The sequence below is a fragment of the Callionymus lyra genome, chromosome 7, assembly GCF_982586985.1.
Source record: "Callionymus lyra chromosome 7, fCalLyr1.hap1.1, whole genome shotgun sequence".
In the NCBI taxonomy this organism is placed as follows: domain Eukaryota; kingdom Metazoa; phylum Chordata; class Actinopteri; order Syngnathiformes; family Callionymidae; genus Callionymus; species Callionymus lyra.
The window spans coordinates 17,633,484-17,655,465 of NC_141824.1; the positions used below are offsets into that span (position 1 = coordinate 17,633,484).

The 21,982-nt window shown below is 40.3% G+C and overlaps 2 protein-coding genes across 2 annotated transcripts; one reads left to right on the forward strand and one right to left on the reverse strand.

Annotated features, from left to right (window-relative positions):
- The first annotated feature begins 1,026 nt into the window (after nucleotides 1-1,026).
- LOC148075260 (F-box only protein 40) lies at nucleotides 1,027-16,786 on the forward strand. The gene is made up of 4 exons (XM_087794908.1): nucleotides 1,027-1,078; nucleotides 4,484-4,581; nucleotides 11,094-12,893; nucleotides 16,134-16,786. Exons 1-4 carry the CDS (start codon nucleotides 1,027-1,029, stop codon nucleotides 16,338-16,340), a joined length of 2,157 nt encoding a protein of 718 aa, XP_087651034.1. The 3' UTR covers nucleotides 16,341-16,786.
- A 920-nt stretch (nucleotides 16,787-17,706) lies between these two features.
- On the reverse strand, nucleotides 17,707-20,945 carry ttc36 (tetratricopeptide repeat domain 36). Its single transcript, XM_087795067.1, has 3 exons — nucleotides 20,814-20,945; nucleotides 20,553-20,741; nucleotides 17,707-18,048 (listed from the first exon to the last, which is right to left on the reverse strand). The coding sequence occupies exons 1-3, from the start codon at nucleotides 20,917-20,919 to the stop codon at nucleotides 17,771-17,773; spliced, it is 573 nt and encodes a 190-aa protein (XP_087651193.1). The 5' UTR covers nucleotides 20,920-20,945; the 3' UTR covers nucleotides 17,707-17,770.
- Nucleotides 20,946-21,982: the final 1,037 nt, after the last annotated feature.

Sequence of the window (21,982 nt, forward strand, 5' to 3'; positions counted from 1 at the left end):
CATCAGTGCACAGCAGGAGGAAATTAAGTAAGTGAGTAATTTATGTTTATATAGCGCTTTTCTAGACCAGGGTCACAAAGTGCTTAAACAATTTAAAAAAAAAAAAATACTCCAAATATATATACTAAAAAGATCAAGAAAAACTCGGAACAAGAAAAACAGAAAAAGAAAAGGAACCTGATTCCATTTCTTGACCTTGAGTCTTCTGCTTAATTAGTAAAAAATATATGAGTAAAGTAAGATATGGAGACAGAAGAAGCTACTTTTAGTTTAGTTTTTCTCTCCGTGGTACTTTGAACTCGTATGAAGAGTGGCGCAATGGAGTTTTTTAAATCTGTTCTTGGAATCCCTGGTGTTCCTGGGGGCTCTTGAAGGAAGAACTTACTTATAATAATAATGTTAGACACGTGTGTCACAATTTGAATATTTTGTGTGTATTTAGTGATAAACGATCTTTAAGAAACTCACATGCTTTCCAAAGGGTTGCCCATTTTCAAGTATTATTTACTGTTTATACTGTTTTTGAAGTTGCACTAAGTGAAAGAACAGGATGACACTTTTTGAAAAGAAAAACTCATTTATTTTTGTATTAGTTGATTGTTCAACTGGAAATCAGTGAATTACTTATTTAAATCAAAGTGGAAAAATTGATCAGCATCCATATAAGTCTTTAGTTCCATAAAAGGGAACTAGTTTTCTAGCTCTTCAAATCTAAGCAGGTAACGATTCGCTGTGTTTTCTGATCATTTTCTGAGTCGTGTTAGTGCAGACCATGTTTGAGTGCTTTTGTTATGTGGAGGGAAAGAGTGAGACGCGAGCGAGGGAATCAGACGTCTTCCATCGGTAATCGATCCTGCAGCAGTGACCCGAGCGTTTTTGCTGGAAGATTCATTCCATTTAGCGCGACACGCTCGGCTGTCTGGGAGAGACAACTCCATGATTTCCCCCCGGACTCGGTCATGCTAAGCCCACCTGCTCTTCCTATTTATTTCTTGTTCGTCCACCAGAACCCGCTGCTGTAGGAACATGTCGCAGGATGTCCAGAGGGAAGTTAGGAGCCGCTTTGAAGGGTCCGCAGGTGATGCTTCTGATGATATTCCTGCTCCCGCACGTGTTTTACTGGAGTTGTTGTGTTTGATTTAACCGAGTCAGGCGGAGAGGTACATCAACTGAAATACAAACTTTCATGTGAGTCCAACACAGCGAGGTCCAGGTAGAGTTGAGCGCTGTGATGGGTTGAACCAGGGAAGTTGTCTCTGCCTCTTTTTATAGGGTTGCAATCTTTTATTGATCACAACGACTGAACAAATGAATCCAACGAAAACAAATATAGTATTTACGTGTTTATGATGAAAAACAGATCGTTCACAGTGCGTGTTGTGCAAGGGATTTACGATAAAAAGATAAACATACGGTCAACTGAAAATGAAACCTTGTTTATAAATTATATCAATGATGTTTCAAGTGCTTAAAAATGTAATACAACTATGCATAAAACAGGATAAAAAATATGGGTGAAAACGAGTGGCATGATGGAGATTTCTGCTCCCGAAATGTTTTTTATTTTCCACTTTAATACGTTGTTCAATTCGACTTTCAAGCAGTGATGTGCTGATGAAGCTTCATGAAACAGTGTCATTATCTTCTGAGTCCACTAGATGGTAGTGATGTGCTGATGAAGCTTCATGAAACAGTGTCATTATCTTCAGAGTCCACTAGATGGTAGTGATGTGCTGATGAAGCTTCATGAAACAGAGTCATTATCTTCAGAGTCCACTAGATGGTAGTGATGAGCTGATGAAGCTTCATGAAACAGAGTCATTATCTTCAGAGTCCACTAGATGGTAGTGATGTGCTGATGAAGCTTCATGAAACAGTGTCATGTTGTTTAGAGGTAAGTAGGTGGCGCCATCAGTTTAAAAATGATGTTTCATTAGAACAGGTTTTCAAAACAAAAGGAAAATAGTGCAGAGACCGCCATCTAGTGGACTCTGAAAATAATGACACTGCGTCATGAAGCTTCATAACAGAATCACTATTTTCAAGACTACACGGAAACACAATTTAATCTTTCCACTCCTTTTTAAGTGACTTCCACTGAATTCAAAGAGTCGTTGCTGATTGAAATACACTTTGTGTTGAACATTATTTTGAACTGAAAGAATCATGAGAGCGACTCTGAGCCAAACAACCTGTCATGTTGTGAACCCACGCGCCATCCCGTGTGATGCCTGTTCGTTCCTCTGGCGTGCGACGACAGAAACGCCTCCGACTGCTCTGCCACGAGCGGCGTCTCTCCCGACGAGCTTGTTCCACGTCCCGATCTGGAACAAGGGGAAGACAAGACCGGCTATTTAGATGTCTGTGACGGCGACACGCCGGCAGTGAATAACAATTTTTTTTTTTCCTTCCGCCAGCTGAGGAGCTAATAGAGCTTGAGAGTGACAGTTCGCCGGATGTCGTGAGTCCGTGTCACACCTGTGTTTAGAATGAGGCTGCAAGGCTGCAGCACCAGGAGGTCTGCGTGGGGCAGACTGGGCCAATTTGGGGGTAAGCAATCGACGCCAGTAATTGGAGACACACAGCGGGAATGCTTCTTTCACTTACAGCAAGATTTCCAGGAAACTAATTTGTGAGAAAACTGTATTTTTCACCATCTTTTCCAGTTACATCCACAAATAAATGAGGAGATGTAGCAGAAATTGGGCTTAAAGTGTGTAATGACCGTATTTTATGGCGTGAAAAACAGAAAGTTTGAAACGTCTGAATTTCTTAAAAGAAAACAAAAGTTACTTTTGTGAACATTTATAGAAATAAATGTCACTAATCGAAACGTGAGCAGCTATTGAAGGAGTTCTCCGGAATTATTCTTGCCTGGTCTCAGGTTGTGTCTTTGTGTCTTTTGTTTTGCCTTTTCGGCTTAAATCTTGTACGCAAGATTTGGCGTGTTTGTGATACGTGGGTAGAAAGTATCTCTGATGTCCTGGTGCATAGAACAGGTTGTTAATAGTTTTCCTTCTTTTTTATGTATATATATAATTTATGTATATATATAATTAAGTGTATTCTGTATGATGTATGTCAGAGTAGTATGTGTAACATATGTTTTCATTTGTATCTAAAAAGAAGCATAACAAACATTATTATCCATTATTAGCTTTAAAGTGTTGTTTTCGATACGTAATATATAGGATAGGTCGGAAAATGTACTGGAAAATAGCCCCACCTAGAGTATTTTTCAGCAACTGGATTTCATGTATGTTGTGTTTGATCAATTTATTCATTTATCTTTAGTTTGGAAAAGTCTTGGTCATGACAATCACTGGTATTGGTTTGGGAATAAGGCAGTCTTCTTCCAGTTTGGACAACTCACTCATTTACTTCCGGTTTCAGCTATAGTATATATTGTTATTTCCGCACTATTAGTTGCACCGGATTATAAGGCGAACCTTCAATGAATTGCCTATTTTAGAACTGTTTTCATAAATAGGGATTATAAGGCGCATAGAATAAAACATACAGTCAAACATTTGACTGCGGTTGCGTTATGCATCCACTAGATAAAGCTGTGCCAAAGGGAATGTCAACAAAAGTCAAGTCAAACTTTATTAAGCGTTCTGACAACTCCGTTCACTCCCCGGTCACAATGTTCAAATGAGGTGTAAAAGGCTTCAAGCAGCAGCGCGTGAGACTGGTGTTGTGAGCAGACAAATGTTGAGTGCGCAGCAGAGAAGTGTACAACAACCAAGACACACTCGCTCAAACCAGTGGCAGTAATCTTACTCCATATACGTCCTCCATGATGTGATGTGCGTCGTTAATCCCACCCCGTGATGACGCAATGACGGCATTTTTGGCTCAGTCGGCGCAGAGTCATGAAAGTGTTTGTAAACAAGTCACCCACCAGGTAATGTTCATATATAAGGTGCACCAAATTATAAGGCGCACTCTCGTTTTTTGAGAAATTCAAAGGCTTTTAAGTGCGCCTTATAGTGCGGAAAATACGGTACTTGTTCTGTCTTGGCCGGTCTGGTTATATTCTGCAATACAACCAGTACCTACCTGCTAGGAATACGCCTGTCTTCTTGTCAAAAAGATCCTTAACTACTTCTAGCAATCTTTGTCTTTGTGACGCTAGGGTGACCTAATTTTTCAGGACACAAATATACTTCCTTTCCAGGCACAGCTAAGGTAATGTTTTGGTGTTCTTGAAATGTTCTTGACGACGAGGTTGTCCATATTCCTGCTAATATGAAAAAAAAATATGACTTTTATTTAGTGAAAAATGACATTGAAAAAGCCACTGATGAAGCTTCTTTGTGACTTGCCATTCAATCATTCATTTCATGTCCTCGTCCCTGATAAGCAGTTGAAGCTAACACGTGTCACCTGTGCGTCGGGGGAATACATTAATCAGGAGTTCACGGCGAAGAAATAAGAAGCCACAGACACTGATAGTGACGGTTCTTCTCTTGTGGTGCAGCTGAAACACTTTCGTGCGCTGCTGCTGTGGAGCCGAGTGATAAGAAGCAGACGCTGATAACAAACCTCAGCCACAGGAAGTCTGCCAAAGCCAGCCCTGTGCACCTCTGCCAACTTCAGCGATGCGCCTCCTAGGTGTGTGTAGGTGTGTGTCCGGGGGGGGCGACACAACCAAACACACATTGACGTTATCAAACAGTAACAACAATGATAAGTATGGATTTGTAGGCAGCGGCTGCGCATGAATCAAAATCATGAATATGTAGTTGATTCTCATCTTTGTGCTGCTCAGAAGAAAAAGGCAGAACATGTTGGAAGAGGAGAAACTGTGTATGAAGCCTCTTTTAACCGAGAGAACAGAGAAGTGGAGCATCCTCTAAGGAATCAAGGCTCAACGCTTGGTGGAGTTTAACAGGCCATTGATATCCTTGAGCAGTTAAAGACCAAGAAACAACATGACCAGCCTTCCAGCCCGAACAACACTAGGCTACTTCCTGTTCGAGGAAAACTCTATCCTGTGTTACTGGAGGGATCTTTCTCTTTTAACTTTTGTTTTGGCAACACTTCCTGTTTCGTAACCATTTAACTACTTTCAGTACGATATTAAACTCCTTTTTTTTGTTTGGTCTTCCATGTTTTGGGCAAGAACCAGCTACTTCCTATTTGAGCAAAACTTTGGCATATATTACTGGATGTGTCTTTCTCTTTTCGGGATCCCAAGCTATATTTCGTTTTTGCAACACTAGGCTACTTCCTGTTTCATTGACATTAACCTACTTCCTGTCCGAATGACATTAGACTACTCACTCTGTTTGGGCAACAGTAGTCTTCCATGTTTTGACCGACACACAGCTACTTCTTTTTCAGGCAAAACTTTGCTACTTTGCTAGGTTACTGGAGGTTACTTTCCATTTGGCGTTCCCAGGCTATGTTTTGTTTGGGCAACACACAGCTACTTGCTGTTTCGTGGACATTTTATTGCTATCTTTCTGTTTGGGCAACAGTAGACTTGCATGTTTCGGGCGACACTAAGCTACTCCTTAACAGGAGATACTTGGCTACTTCCTGTTCAAGTTAATCTTTGGTAACTTCCTGTTCCAGCAACATTTGGACACTTGGGCTGTGTCCAAAATCGCGCACTTCTCCGAGTGCACTGGTTTATTGTACATAGTGCACGTACTTGCCCAGTGTGAAAATTTCGACAGGGTAGTACTGTCTTGAATCAAACACTGTCGCTACTTCTTCTTCTACTACTTTTTAACGCTGATTCCAAAAGGAAGTTGGAACACTAACACAGACACTTGACAGCACTTTTTGACAATTTAAACAAGTTATTAAGTTGTGTTTCATCGTGTTATTTTTTGTTGTTGTGTTGTTTTGTGGTAAAAATTTGTGTTTTCTTAAGAAATTTACGCTGGTATCTGCTCCGAAGACGTGTCGTCAGTGACGTAGCTTCCGTTCACCGTCATCTGCGTCGCTAAGATGGCAGCCATTGAGGGTCGAAAGTGTCCACACTCAATTTTCTGGCCATTTTAGTGCACACTACATTTTCGCACACTGCTAATTGGGACGCACTTTATAATACTTAATACTAAGCGTAAAGTCCGAAATGCGCGATTTGGGACACAGCATTGCCGTTCAACATTCAATCTGGGCACAAATTGGCTACTTCCTGTTCAAGTAAATGTATTGGCTACTTCCTGTTTTAGCAAGATTTGACTAATTTCTGTTCCATTGACATCCACCAACTTCCTGTTCAGGTGAGATTTTTTGTGTTAGCAACAATTAAAAGCTACTTCCTGTTTGATTGGTTCATGTTATTGTTAATATCCATGTTTTTTCTAAAACTTTCATAAAAAGTTTCTTAAATCCAAGAGCAACAATTTTCTGAATCTGTAAACATATACAAAAAAATTGCATTTTTGGATGTTTGCATGTGAGTGATGTCTTCAGTAAACTAGAAGTAACCTAGATGAATGGTTTTGATTACTTTAATCATTTTATTTAAAATCTAAAGGGACTGTGCTTCAAATACTGGAAGTTCAAGTTCGTGTTAAACACTCTCAACTTTATTTCTGATTACAGTGATTCATCGAAGCAGCTTCACTAAACTTATGAATTGTGAATGCTCATCTATTATAGATCAGCTGGGCAGGAATGATTTACAGGTCTTGAGTCTCCCTCCGTCCTCCTGCTGAGAAAAGTACATTTACAGCCTTTTTCAATAATTCTTCGTTATTAATGATCCGGGGGTGACACGAGGAACGCCGCCCAGAGGCGAGTGGACGTCATTAGCTGATACTTTTAATTACTCTTCATAAGGAATGGGTCGGTGTGGATGGAAGCTTGAATCCTATGACATCGGTTCATTAAGAAGAAGGTAAAATGAAGCAGCTTCGGTAAATGAGGAAGTGAAGACTGGGCGGGAGGTTGAAGACTTCTAATTTAGGCGCCTGTCAAGCGCTCCGGAGCGAAGTCACGGCTCGCCGAGTCACCGCCAGATAATGGCGTTGGATACCGAATACATTATTATTCCATGTGTAAAAGAGCAGACGTCGGGAGTGTAGCTAGCAACGCTACAAGATTGTTTGTGAGCCTTAATGTCAAGCTGGGACCCAATCAGAATGTGAGTTCAATCATATCAAATAGTTGAAAATAACATATTATGATTTATAAAAAAGAATAACAAGGATAATCCGATCATCGAACATTAGCATTAGCACTAAATGCTAACAGCTATAAACTTGAGGTTTAAACGAAAAATAGGTGAAAATATAAAACTAGTGGTTCTGTTGTATTTTGACACAAATATAGACAGAGAGATTTATCTACTTAGTAAAGAAAATATAGCACTTTATCAAAATAAATAGCACAGCAGTGCTAATAGCTACTTTCGAGTAGTAATGGTCTGATGAAGCTTCATGAAGCAGTGTCATGTTGTTTAGAGGTCAGGAGGTGGCGCCATCAGTTTAAAAATGATGTGATGTATCGTTAGAACAGTTGTTAAAAAAAATGAAAATAGTGCAGAGACCGCCATCTAGTGGACTCTGGAAATAATGACGCTGCTTCGTAAGCTTCATCAAACCATCACTAATGTAAATGTGTCTGCATCAGGGGGAAAACGGATTTCAAATCAAAATTAGAAAAAAAAAATTTAATCAGAAATTATTATTAATAAGTTATTAAATCAGCTTAGAGGAAGTTGTAGTTATTTTAAATTTGTAAATGATTAACTATATTATTGTAAATTTGTTTCAAAGTTTGTAAATGTTTTTCAGGAAATTGCACATTTGTTTCAGTGTTTTTAAACTAGTTTTGGAAAATTGTTATTTTGTTTTGGAGTTTATACATTTGTTTCAGGAAATTGTTAATGTGTTTTATAGTTTGTAAATATGTTTCAAGAAAATGTCATTTTTTTAAATATTCGTAAGTTTATCTCAGGAAATTGTACATTTGTTTAACAATTTACAAATTTGTTTCAGAGCTTGTAAGTGTGTTTCAAGAAAATATAATATTTGTTTATATTTGTACATTTCTTTCAGGAAATTGTTTATTTGTTTTAGAGTTTGTAAATGTGCTTTGCACTTCCTGTAGGGCAGTGATGCAACTAAAATGTTGTTTTCTTTTTGTTTTGATTCAAATACACTACGAACCATGAAGCCAGCTGGAGCGAACACGACTCATTTAATTGGAATCCAAACACCACCACGTCTGCACTCTCCTCGCGCCTGGCAGCCAAAGCTCAACTGTGAGGAGTCGCGCTCGCCTTCTGTGGCGTCACTTCCACCCGCACGGAGGCCAAAGGGTTAATGATTCATGGGAACGCTGTCATTTCATTTACCGTCCTGAAGCGGCCCCGGACAGCTTCAGATGCTGGCGCAGAAAGAGAAAGACAAACCTTGTTAATATTCAGGAGGTGCGAGAGCGGAGCTGCCGGTTTAATGTTTCAAACGTTGCTTACATGCTAAACGTGACGAGGCCGTGAAGCCCCAAGACTCTCATCTGGGGTTTTCTCAGACGTGGAAATATGCATTAGTCATTGATTCAGCCGTGAAAGTTGCTTTTATTCCTGACCAAAAAGAGCATGATCATGGACACACGTGGCCAAAATGGCGTTTGTCTGGAGCTCAGTCATTCAAGAGAGACTCGCTGTATTTGATTTGTGGAGATTATTTTGGATCCAAATCAGAGTTTAGTGGAACTGGATTATGTGGAAATCCTAAACTGTGTTTGTGATAAATAAGACAAATAGTTTGACTACAAATGCGTTTTAGAAAGTGAAGAGCCGTTAAATGCATCGACAGACGAGGTCAGGTTTGACTTTAAGTGCGGTGGAAGTGCAACACTGACATCTAGTGTACAACTTAAGTAAAAGCGCGAGCTCCCTTTTATTAAAGGAAAAGGATGAATGGAAAATAAAATAATTTAGGGTGTTTAAGGTGCAACAATGCTTAACGAATGAACAAGAATAGTTTTCAATAATAGCATTTAAAATAAAAAATAAAATCATTATTTGATTTCATTACTATAGTTTATGTGTGTGTATCTTTGTCACACTTTGTTGATGGATCTTATGTGAAAACTATTTTTTTTTTTTAAATTATTTAAAAGAAAAGGAAGAAGAATAAATCCCTTTTATGTGATTTCCTCTTTTAACTTTATTCACTGATGGGTTATTTACTGTCCTCTAAACATTTTTTATTTAATTTTCTGTGCTATATCATGAACTTATATAATTCATGGCGTTATTTATCATATCGTGTTATATATTATTATTATTATTATTAAATAAACAAAAATGTAAACACAACACGTTTGTCCTTGGTTACATTTTTTATGAGATGAACTCAAAGATCTAAAACATTTACTAAATACACTAAATAACCATGTCTCTCAAATAATTTTCACAAATCTGTCTAAATGTATGCTAGTGGACTTCTCCTTTGCCGAGATAATCCATCCCAGCAATCTTGATATGCACAGGTGTGCAGTCTAAGACACACCTGTGCAATAATCATGTTGTCTAATCAGCATCTTGATATGCACACCTGTGAGGTGGGATGGATTATCTCGGTAAAGGAGAAATTCACTATCACACATTAAGACAGATTTGTGAACAATATTTTAGAGAAATAGTTATTTTGTGTGTGTAGAAAATGTTTTAGATCTTTGAGTTTATCTCTGAGAAAATAGAAGCAAAGAAAAGTGATGCGTTTATATTGTGTTCAGTGTATATTTTATTTTTATTATTCTGTCTTTTATCTAACAGAACGTGTCTGGAAAAACGTGTTTACATGAGTAGCACTGGCAGGACTGAGACGCTAACTTTATGCTTCGTCTGGTGACAGATGTGAGAAAAACAGACTTGAGGCTGTGGTGTAAAGTGTGAAGGAAGGTAGCTTCTCACCTCGAGGCTTAAATAGTGATCAAGTTCAATTGTATCTTCTTTCTGTTAACCAATAAACAACTAACTACAACTAAGAAAACTCCCAAAATCACAACAGGTAACCCCCTAAACACTTGTGTTTTTCTTTGATCAATATAAATATGGATATAAATGGAAGAAAAAGGAAACACAAAAAGGAAAACAGTCATTTTTAGATGTATATTATAATTATAAAAGTACAAAACTAAATAAAAGCATAAGAAAGAAAATAAATAATAATTTAAATAAAATATAAAACAAAAATAATTTGTAATAATAATTATTATTAAAAGTAAGTAAATAAAAATAAATAATAAATGTGGACCTTGTAGCCGTGGTACTACTCTTGGTACTCCGGTTTCCTCCCTCGTTCCAAAAGCATAGGTTGATTGTCCACTGCCTCTTGCCTGAAGTAGATTGGTCTCACTTGCGACACTGTGAAGGGAATCAACGGTAAAAAAAATGAATGAAAATAAACAAATATAAGGCAAAAAAGAATAGTTCACTTTCTTATCTACCTTTCATTGTTTCTATTTTTCCTCATGAAGGCTTAAGAAAATTATAGAGGCAAATTTTTTTTTCATGTCCTACTTAAATGATACTAATCCTCAGAGGGGTTGTTCTGCAAAACACCTCAACTTCATTTTTGAAAGTACAAATCCTCTGCCAAAATTCTGCTTTTACTTAAGATAATATGTGTTATTTATCCTAAGAGTTTGGTTAATGGTCCAGCTCTGAACATCACAGAGAGTCAACGAGGACTCTGTGATGTCTGGCAGCAGGAGGTGTTGAGCTCCTGGATTATCGGACACATCCACTCCCTGACAGCCCTCAGGAGTGAAACTTGACCTCTACCCCTTGACGACTGTGACAATGGTGCCCCCGTCACTCTGACCCGTCACGCTGACCCGTCCGCCCCTCTGTTGTTCTATTTCAATCGTCCAGACATCACTCAGAGGTTAGACTGAGGCTGACCGGCGACAGAGGTGAGTTCTTCTTATTCTCTCCTTGAATAAGGACAAATATTCTGAGGAGAAAATCCCTGTTGGCTTAAGTGTGAGCATGGTTTTCTGTCTTTAACTTGTAATTAATGGGAGACCTTTCCAGGGTGTCCCTTTCCATCACTAACACCTTATTCTGTTTAACGGGCTTACTGGACACAACTAACTTCTCTTTCTTTGTTCAGATGAGTAGAACGCTGTCGTGTCATCATGTTCACTGCGAAACCTGCTATGACCTCCGTTGCCAAGTCCCTCTGAACGTATCCCTGGCTTGCCTGGTCATCAAGTGTCACAAAAGCTGCGGGGCTGCGTTCCACATGTGCAAGGAAGGGGAGCACCGTCTGCTCTGCCCTAATGAGACGGTGCCCTGCCTCAACGCCGGTTTCGGATGTCCTCTCAGCATGTTGCGTCACAGCCGGGCCAAACACCTTGAAGTCTGCCCGGCCAGCGTGGTCAGCTGCTCCCAGGAGTGGAACCGTTGGCCGATCGCGGAGACGGACCATCCTTTTAGCGGAAGTATTTCCCAAAATGTAGAGACCGCGGAGCATCTGGATGTCGCCACTGCACTCCACGATCAAGCGCTTCTTTTCAAATCCATCAAGATGAAGGACGTGTTCCCTGAGCTGGTGGAAGAGCAACCTTCCTACCCGGCCTCTGAGCCAGGTGGTCCCGGAGCTTCCACCTCAGGTGGATTCACATCAAATGGATGCTTTCCGGTTGAAGAACCTGAGCTGAGTCAAGAGGAGAGGGACGCTTTGGCGGGAAATAGAGAGGTGGAGGGGATTGGAAACTACAGTTCTTGGGAGAAGATCTTCAACAAGGAGATGGATGGGTGCAAGGAGACTATCAAGAATCTGGACAAGCCAGCTGGAAGTGGAAGAAGGGAGGAGGCCAGACGAGAATCCAGTGAAGCCAGCCAGCTCCAGGCGATGTCCAGTGAAGTAACAGGTTTAGCTCCATGGGATGAGGGTGTCCTGGAGCGACTTGGACGGGAATTCAACATTGGAGAATATAACATGTACTTGGCTCACAATGGATCCATGCTCATCAACTTTGGCCAACTTCCTGCCTGCACTCCAAGGGAAAAGGACTTTGTCTATGGGAAGTTGGAGCCGATTGAGGTAAAGACCGTTCGCTCGTTCAACGTGCCTACCAGTTTCAGAGCGAAGCGCAACTCCTTGAAAGACCCCCTGCAAAAGGACCGGATCAAACACCAGAGCGTCAACACGGTTGACCTGAAGCTGTCAACAGATAACGTCCCTAAATGTGACGATGTCACCACAACTCTTCTCTGCTGCCTGGAGAGGGAGCTGAAGGGACCGCTGATCTCCGAGAGCAAAGGCACAGACGGTCTTTACATCGACGAGGGAACGCAGACGTATGAGATGGAGTCGTCTCCGTTCAAGGCTGAGGCGTTGCTCTCCGACGTGGTCCAGAAGAAACTCCTGTACGTGAACACGGAAATAGAATCCATCACCAGAAGACACAACAGAACCAGCTCGTGCTTCAGCTTCATGTGCGGCCTCATCTTCCGCCGGGACGAGTACCGCTCCCACTTCAGGAATGTGCACTGCGACATCCAGGCCGGCCTCAGCGGCTGGTTCCAGTCCCGGTGCCCATTAGCATACCTCGGGTGCACTTTCTCCCAGACAAGATTGAAACCTTGGGGTCAACCAGCGGCCGTGAAGTACAGCAAGGGAGCCGGAACCTTCTTCCTGGAGCCGACAGTGCAATCATTCCGATCGGAAGAGGAAGAAAACCCTCGGAGAAATCTCGAACACTGCGCCCTCAGCTGTCTGCCCCTAGAGATCCTCCAGCATATTGCCGGCTACCTGGACAGTTTCACATTATCCCAGCTGTCCCTGGTGTCCCGTGTGATGAGGGAGGTATGCGCTACATTGCTGCAGGACAGAGGAATGGTGTCTCTGAAATGGGAGAAAAAGACTTATTCCCATGGCGGAAGCTCCTGGAAATGTCGCAAGAAGGCAAGTAACCTTTAAATGTTCGAGAGGCAATTATTTTTTATAATTTGTTACAGGCTCTTTGAGAGTACAGAGATTTAAAAAAGAGACAAAAAGCTTTATTGTGGTTTGATTCATGGTCTTCTGAGCAGCTCACAAAGTGCCTCAGCTCCTTCACTTAGAAACGTACTCGAAATTGGACTCTTGGAGTCAGAGCCTAAAAGAAGGAATAAAATGTTTTGCAGGCAAGATTTATACTTTCTAGCAACTTCAATCGAAGAGAAACGGTGTGTTGACCCAACATGGACTCCTTTGTTTTTGAGTGACAGCAACTGTCACTGACTTAATGGGTCGTCCATAATGAGGCCTTGCCATTTGTTACTTAGACTCACAGTCTGTTGAGTTTTGGAGATGTAAAATATGCCCCGTGGCTCATCTAGAACAAGTGGCCCCTTAAGTCACATCTTCTTTCACAAAAAAACATGAAAATCATCTGTAATCAGTTGGTAATGAGTCCCAGTAAATGACTAAGAAATGCTAGATTCTGCCGATAAATCCTTTTTATTAAATATCATATAAGATGCACCGTAGGTCCGACCTAGGAGGATTGAATCCATGAGCTACGTCCACTTCCTGGGGTTCAGCTCAAGTCAGAGGATCTCTTAGCCGGAGCTTTCGCAAAGCTGAAGGTCGATCATTGATTGATTCAGTGAGTGATTCAGACCCCATTCATACTAAGCCTATCTTAACCGGTTGACCAGTCTCTGCATAGTTGGCGGGGTTCAACCGGCTCAAACCTTTAGCGTTAATACGGGCTGGATATATCCGGCTACGCTGAAGTCTGTGGCTGACCTCGGTGCTTCATTGCGTTCACCCCAGAAAACCCTTACCAAACCTATCCCGAGGTGGTTTTTGCTCAACCGGTTTAAACCCTTAAAAAACTGGTTGATTTGTGTTCATACTAGGCTTATTTCAACCGGTTAAGCCCCTCGAGTCCATTCAACCGGTTACAATAGGCTCAGTATGAAAGTGAAAAGTTGCTTGCTCATGTTCAGTCAAACACACCGACGGCCCATGAGCTGTCGTGTTCAGTTCTGACACTCCAAAGCTTATCAAGCTTCTCTGTCAGTCTCTTTGGTGTTGGAATATCTGACAGCTGCTGCATTGTCAACACTGTCCAGACTCTCGCTTGGCCGCCGCAATATAACTGAGCCTTTTCAAAAGTGCGCTGGCAGCAGCTCAGGGATTCCCAAAGCAAAGATAATATACACCTGATCAGACAAAGCACTCTCTGCTGGGAATCCTGGGTCAGAATATTTGATTTTCATCTCAGATTTCGGGAGATTGTGCAGCGTTACTGTAACCACTGAGAGTTTGTTCTGAACTTTAATATATGAGTATTCCTGAAGGCAAAGATAGCAACCGTGACACACACCTGAAGGAATGTTGTTTTTGTTTTCCAAGCACGGTAGAGAAGCGCTCGACCCCGAGGCTCAGGCCAGTCGGCCACGTGGTGGTCGCCGTGTCTGAGCCAACAACTGCTTTGCAAATTCTCCGGGATTATTGTCACGAGGGCTTCATCGGACAGCAGGTCAGGTGACTCGGAAAGCTGTCGAGGGGGTGACTCTCCCAAGTGAGGTCATGTTAACGATTACAGGAGGTGATTTGAGGGATTCAAAATACACAACATGGAAGTAAGACCCATGAGTCACGAGTGTTTGTTGCTTTGGAGTCCTACAGTCAAGGCATTGACATTTAGAGAAGCAGACAGAACTTGACTACAGAAACAAAGTGAGTCATTGTCTAAAGATAAGTTGGTCAGTGAAGTGAAAGATTTTTAACAAAGCTATTAAAATCTCAGCAATAAAAAGGAAAAACTTAAACAAGTTTAGAATTCTAAAACTATCGATAGTGGATGTGTTGAGAAATGAGGTAGGCCATGTTGCGCCCCCTGCTGATCAACTTAATTTGTCCACTAGTTTTTTTTTTTAGAAGATGTTCAACTTAATTACTCGATTTTGCAACATAAGTACAATTACAAAGTAGAGTAAATTACATTTTTTTAAGGTGGTTTTGATGTCACTCCTTGTTTTTGTTTGTATATAATTATTTGAGTATTAAATAGGTAATATTGTACATACTTTTGAAAGCCTTGATGTCTCCATGTTTGATCTGTGCACCACTGCAGTCCTCAGGGCTGATTGATCTGCCTAAATATGAAAAGACAGATAGTGTCTTATTAAGATGAGTGAACAAAAAAAAAAGGCCAGAGACAGAATCCTGAGGCACAAAGTTTTTTAAAAAAAAAGGAAATTTAGTTTATTATGGACTCCTGAGGTGGTTGATTCACAAATTAGTGTCATGCATCTATGACATCGTTTCAGACAGTGATATCGGTGAAATGACAGCGAGCACAGAAACGATCAACTGCCTGTGGTAGAGACTGTGGCAGCGACAGCTCTTTATAATCTTAAATTAGATCAAATTGCTGGTGTTGGATTGCAAAATTGGATTAAAATATAGACTTGATGAACTGTTGTCAGTATGAAAGTATTAGGATGTTTTATTGGTGTGTCTTTTTGGCATAGATGAGTGATCTTTCTTTCTACAACTATAACTATAACTATAGAAAGGATGAGATTACTCTGAAAAAAATCCCAACCCTTAGTCGACATGAAAGTGAGTAGAAAATAATCATCATCAAAAGAATAATACCATTTTAATAAGTAAAAAAGAGAAACTATAATTGTCAAGAACAACATTTGAAAAAAATGACCCAAAACATACCAAAACCAAAATGTAGAAGACAATAAAAGATGGTTCAAAATCTAAAAAGATATTGGGGAAGTGAAAACTTTATCAGACCTGAAAGTCAGAAACAAAGTGACACAATATGAAGAACAGCAAATCTTAACAAAGAATTTCAACAGACCAAGAAGTGTATGACAGAAAGAAGCCAAAAAAAACAAACAATCAAAAATTATATTTATAATATAAACAATTACCCATTTGAAAAGAAACAAGTTCAATAAAAAGGTCAGAAATATTGAAAAGATATATAAAAGTAAAAGCAAAATAGTACATTCATCACATTAATAAATAAGCTAAAGTCACCATATCAAACGTTTCAAGATTAGAAATAAAAATGTTTACAGACCTAGAAAAACCATGAGATGTCAGAGTCACTATAAACCGGAATCTCTGGTGCCCTCTGGTGGACGTCACCAACAGGTCACTGACTCAACCTCGTTCTCATGTTTTCAGGTTTGGAAGTTCAGCTCCGCCTTCACCTTGGTGGAAAGATGGAGCTTCAGCGAGGGGCCGTCCATGTCTGATCACCTCCGGCTCTGCCCCTTTAACCAGCGCGAGGAGCGCCGAGAGCCCGTGGCGCTGCACTGCCTGCAGGAGGTCAGCACCAAGAGGAGCCGGAGCGGGAGTCAGATGGAGGACAGCACCGGCTCTAGATGTTGAACACATTTACTCTGTGAACCGTGGTGCACTGACACACACAGACACACACCGTGCATCTATAGTGGGCTTGTGTTGAGTGATGTGTGTGATTGTGGACGCCCTGCAGGCAGATTTTGTTGCTGTGCTGCTTCACTTTCGACATGAACTGCCTCCTGGAGACCGACATGAGATCATTTCATTCTGCATTAGAATGTAAAGACACAGCCGGAGGGGCTTCATGAGAGCCCAGAAAATGAACAGACTCCGCGTAGATCATTTGAGCTGAAATTCTGATGAAACCTTCATACTCGTGATGATGTAGCTGATGGTAAAACTGTTGCACACAGGGCAAGACTGTGTTTCTGTCAGAACTCAGGCATGAATTTAAGGTTAAAGCTTTTTTTTTCATTATTAAATCTACAAAGAAATAACAGAATTAAAAATCTAAATGTTACAATTAAAATCTATATATTAAATGTATCTTATAAGAATCCTACTATATATTTGTTCTCTCATTTATACTCTCTTATTTCGTAGGTCATTAAAAAAAGGAATACTGTTAAGCAAAATATTCCGCTTTTTTTTTCAAGTACAATTCAATTAAATTTCAATTCAACTCTCTCACCTCCGTCAGCTAAAACAACTCGTAATTTTGTGCACAGATTTGAAGAAATGAATAAAAATGAGGATTCTGTATCAATATTATGTGATTGTTCTATATGGACATTTTTCAGGATGAAGAAATATACAGTAGTGTTGATGAAGCCTCATGAAACAGTGTCATTATTGTCAGAGTCCACTAGATGGCGGTCTCTGCACTATTTTCCTTTGTTTTGAACAACTGTTCTAATGAAACATCACATCATTTTTAAACTGATGGCGCCACCTACTGACCTCTAAACAACATGACACTGTTTCATGAAACTTCATCAGACCATCACTACTTTTCTATTTAATAAAAAACAAGTGATAAATGTGTAAAAAAAAAAACAATTTAATTATGTTAACATTAGTAATGGTTTGATGAAGCCTCATGAAGCAGTGTCAATATTTTCAGAGCCACTAGATGGCGGTCTCTGCACTATTTTCCTTTGTTTTGAACAACTGTTCTAATGAAACATCACATCATTTTTAAACTGATGGCACCACCTACTGACCTCTAAACCACATGACACTGTTTCATGAAGGTTCATCAGACCATCACTACTTTTGCATTAAATAAAAACAAGTGATGAATGTGTCATGAAGCAGTGTCTTTATTTTCAGAGCCACTAGATGGCGGTCTCTGCACTATTTCAACAACTTCATCAACCCATCACTACTATACATTAACCTTGTGATGAAACACTTAAATTAAATCGTTTTAAAAACATTTCCAAAACAAAGATTACTTTAAAATAACTTTATATTCATGACATTAAACAGATAAACAAGGCATTTAAAATGTTGGTTCAAATCAGGGCGTCGTCGTTGGTCACGTGAGGGTTCCTCATCTGGTTGATGACCTCCGACAGCATCTTGTTGCAGAGCGCGGCGTACGGGTTCAGCAGCACGGCCTGTTGTCGGGCAAACTCGCTTCCCAGAGCAGCTGCTCGCTCGAAATCCGCCCTGGCTTTGTCATCCTGGCTCGCTAATCTGTGTAAGAGGCCCCTCTGCACCAGCGCCTGACAGGCCGTTCGTCCAGCGCCGCCGCTCAGGGAGACGGCTCGGTCCAGGTCCTCCAAGGCTCCTGAGGGGTCACAGTAGGTTTGTAATTTGTCCTCAAGAGCGATGTCTCGACCTGCAGGAGGCATTTGTTCTAAGCAGTTCAGCAAATTTAATTCTTCAGTTTTTTTCTTCAAAAGCCATTAGAGTGTTTTTTAGCTTCTTTATTTTCTTGACAAACAAATACAACTACAGGAGAGCAAAGTTTCTTGATGTAGCCATTAGCTCTGTAAGAGCATTAGCCTTTATTTTGCTCTAAAAAAAAGTTGTTTTGACACAAACTGCTATCATGTCGTAACACAGATTCAATGAGTATTAGTGATGGTCTGATGAAGCTTCATGAAACAGTCATGTTGTTTAGAGGTCAGTAGGTGGCGCCATCAGGTTAAAAATGATGTGATGTTTCATTAGAACAGTTGTTCAAAACAAAGGAAAATAGTGCAGAGACCGCCATCTAGTGGACTCTGAAGATAATGACACTGCTTCATGAAGCTTCGTCGATCCATCACTACTTTCAAGCATGTATTATATTTAATTATTTGGTAAAAACAAAGCTTCAAATTTTAAAAAGGTCTATATTAAATATAATAATGTGTATTTAATAAAACTTGTAACATTAAGTCCTGAACCTTGGGTACACACTGATACGCGAATGGCTACATTTAAACAATAATAATAGTAATAATTTGCTTGAAAGATGTTTCATTAGAACAGTTGTTCAAAACAAAGGAAAATGTTGCAGAGACCGCCATCTAGTGGACTCTGAAGATAATGACACTGCTTCATGAAGCTTCATCAACACATCACTACTGTATATTGTCTTCATTTTGTCATATTTAAATATGTATTCAAAAAAATAATAACAACCTCTCAATCAAAAGAAATATGGGCCCTCGATATAATTGGTTTTATTTAATGTAGCCATTAGCTCAATGCAAACGTGTGCTCCAGCTATTCTGCTGAATTTACATCCGGACTACTGTGTTGTAAGTGGGAGCCTCAGACAACTGGACAGAAGAAAAGAATGGAATTTAATTTAAAATATATATATTTTTTAACCAATTGAACATACAACTAGCAAACTGCCTCTGTTTTCTAATTTAAATATTATTTTATTATTATAATAAAAAAATATGAGGCAGCAAACATCAAGTATAGTGTGTCTGGTGTCATGGTGTCGCTAAAACTTAAATATTAAACAGTGAATAAAAGTAACTAGATAGACTCTAAAAGTTTATGTTTCTTTACATTTTTTGAAGCATTTGCTGTGTTTTGAAAGGGTCATGGTGTTTGGAGGATCTTGGCTTGGTGAAGTTTGGAAGCCCCTCGTTTAAAAATACAAACAATGCATCTTAAAATATTTGCCAAATTGATCGTGCTAAGCGACAGTCGTCATGGCGACCTGTTGCTTTTGGAAGTTTAACACCTGCTGTGTTGTTATAGTCATCTTGTTATTTCTACTCATGAGAAATAAATGAAAATGAATTATTAACTATAATAAATAAGCCTGTCCTTTTTTTTTTCAACATAGCCATTAGCTCAGTAATTCAAACTCAGTAATGTCAAACTGAGCCTGAGAAACCTGGGTGTTGTATTTGATAAAGACATGTCTCTTGTTCGACACTGTAGAAAACTGACTGAGAAACTGTTTCCTTCAAATGAGAAAAATCTCTAAACTTGGGAAAATGTTGTCGGAACATGATCTGGAGCTTGTAATCCATGCGTTTGTTTCTTCTCGTCTGGACTATTGTAACAGTTTGTTTTCATGTCTTAACAAGAAGGATCTGTCTCGCCTGCAGTTGATTCAGAACTCTGCAGTGAGAATTCTGACCCGCTCTAGTAGAAGAACTTACATTTCTCCGATCCTTAAAACTCTTCACCGGCTTCCAGTTTCTTTCAGGATCAACTTTAAAATTCTGGTTCTTACTTTCAGATCTATTCATGGTCAGGCTCCTCCTTACATCACTGATCTGATCCAGCCTTACACCCCAGCTCGGGTTCTGAGGTCTGTGGATCAGAATCTACTTATGGTTCCACGCACACGGCTCAGGACCAGAGGAGAGAAATCTTTTCAGGCTGTTGCTCCTAAGCTTTGGAACGATCTTCCTCTCTCTTTGCGCTTGATGGATCTACTGACTCTTTTAAGAAACACCTTAAGACGTTTCTATTTGTTCAGGCTTTTCCTTGAATTTCTCGAACTCCTGTGTTGTTCTCAGTATTATCTTGATCTTTAAAGTATGTACTTTTTTGAGTATTGTTTTGATTGTCTAAGCGCTTTGTGACCCTGGTCTCGAAAAGCGCTATATAAATAAATATTACTTACTTACTTACTTTCTTACTTACTCAGTATAAGGTTTAGCTGTTGCTTTGCTACAGCTGTTTAAATATGTTACACAAAATACGTAATAAACGGCGGCATGATGAAGTTATCTGTGTTTTTGTGTCACATTTTAGTAAAGACTCATTTTTGAATATTTTTTCCCGCCATGGTCCGACAGAGCGATAACATCAATCCACATTTACGATCACCTGCCGTGTCCCCCCGGAGCCTCAGGATCTGGGCCCGGTTGTTGTAGGCGGACGCCCACCGAGGCAGGACCAGGATGGCCTCGTTGAACAGATGCAGTGCTTCGTCCAGACACTTGTCCTCCGCGGCCGTCACTCCGCGGACCTCCAGCTCCTTCACCTGCTCCAGCAGAGCTCCGTCGAAGACGCTGTCTGGTGGACATCAAGAAGTCTGAGAGGACACTCACAGGGGGGTCGGAACACGGGGGGGTCACAGAATCTCACCGTCGTCCACCAGGGCGTCCTCGTGGTCCAGGCCGGGGACGTCTCCGAAGGGGGTGTTGGGGTTGAAGATGGCCTGCAGGACGGCTCTGTCGTGCTCGGAGGCCATGGTCAGATGTGGTGGTAGAAGTGGCAGTAGGCTGGTGAGCGTGTTTCCTCTCGACCAATCGGAGCAGGGGGTGGAAGCAGAGGTGGACTTTGAGCCGCACATCTGTATTTGGTTAGACAGAAGAATGCAGAGACCGAGCAGATGTAACACCAACTCTCTTCATGGGAGATGATTCCAGAATTAAGAGAGGATTTTTTTATAGGATTATCTTAAGTTTAACAAAGTGTCAACACTTATTTTTTCATTTTTCATCAGGGTCGTGGGGGCAGCAGCTGTAGTAAAGAGGTCCAGACTTTCCTGAAACCTCCTCCAGCTTCTAACTGAAGTGTTCCGGAATCAGCTCTCCTGGATGACCAATCTTCTCTTTTCGGAGTTAAAACACCCGCAGAGAAAACTCTTGATGATCTTGTATCTATGATCTTGTTCTATCTATCTATCTATCTATCTATCTATCTATCTATCTATCTATCTATCTATCTATCTATCTATCTATCTATCTATCTATCTATCTATCTATCTATCAATCTATCTATCTATCTATCTATCTATCTATTCAAATGTAACATTATTTTGAACTGACAGCGCCACCTAGTGGGCTCTGAACCTTACAACAGTGTTTAATGGAGGCCCATCAAAACCATCAATAGTCATCCTCATATCTTGAGTCACCATGACTGAAGAGCAGTGGTAGGTAGTGATGGTCTGATGAAGCTTCATGAAGCACGTGTCATGTTGTTTAGAGGTCAGTAGGTGGCGCCATCAGTTTAAAAATGATGTTTTCATTAAAACAGTTGTTCAAAACAAAAGAAAATCGTGCAGAGACTGCCATCTAGTGGACTCTGAAAATAGTGACACCGCTTCATGAAGCTTAAGTGAACTAAGGGGCCTTCAGGGGCCGCATTTTATGCAGAAGCAGTTGTAAGGGGCTGTCAATCAAAACATATAAAATCAAGCCTAATATGCTTAAAATATTATTTTTAACACATCACTTAAATCTTTTTGAGGTCCAATAAATACTCTTAGAAACTACACAAGTGGAAAAAAGTCCTAAACCAAAAACTAT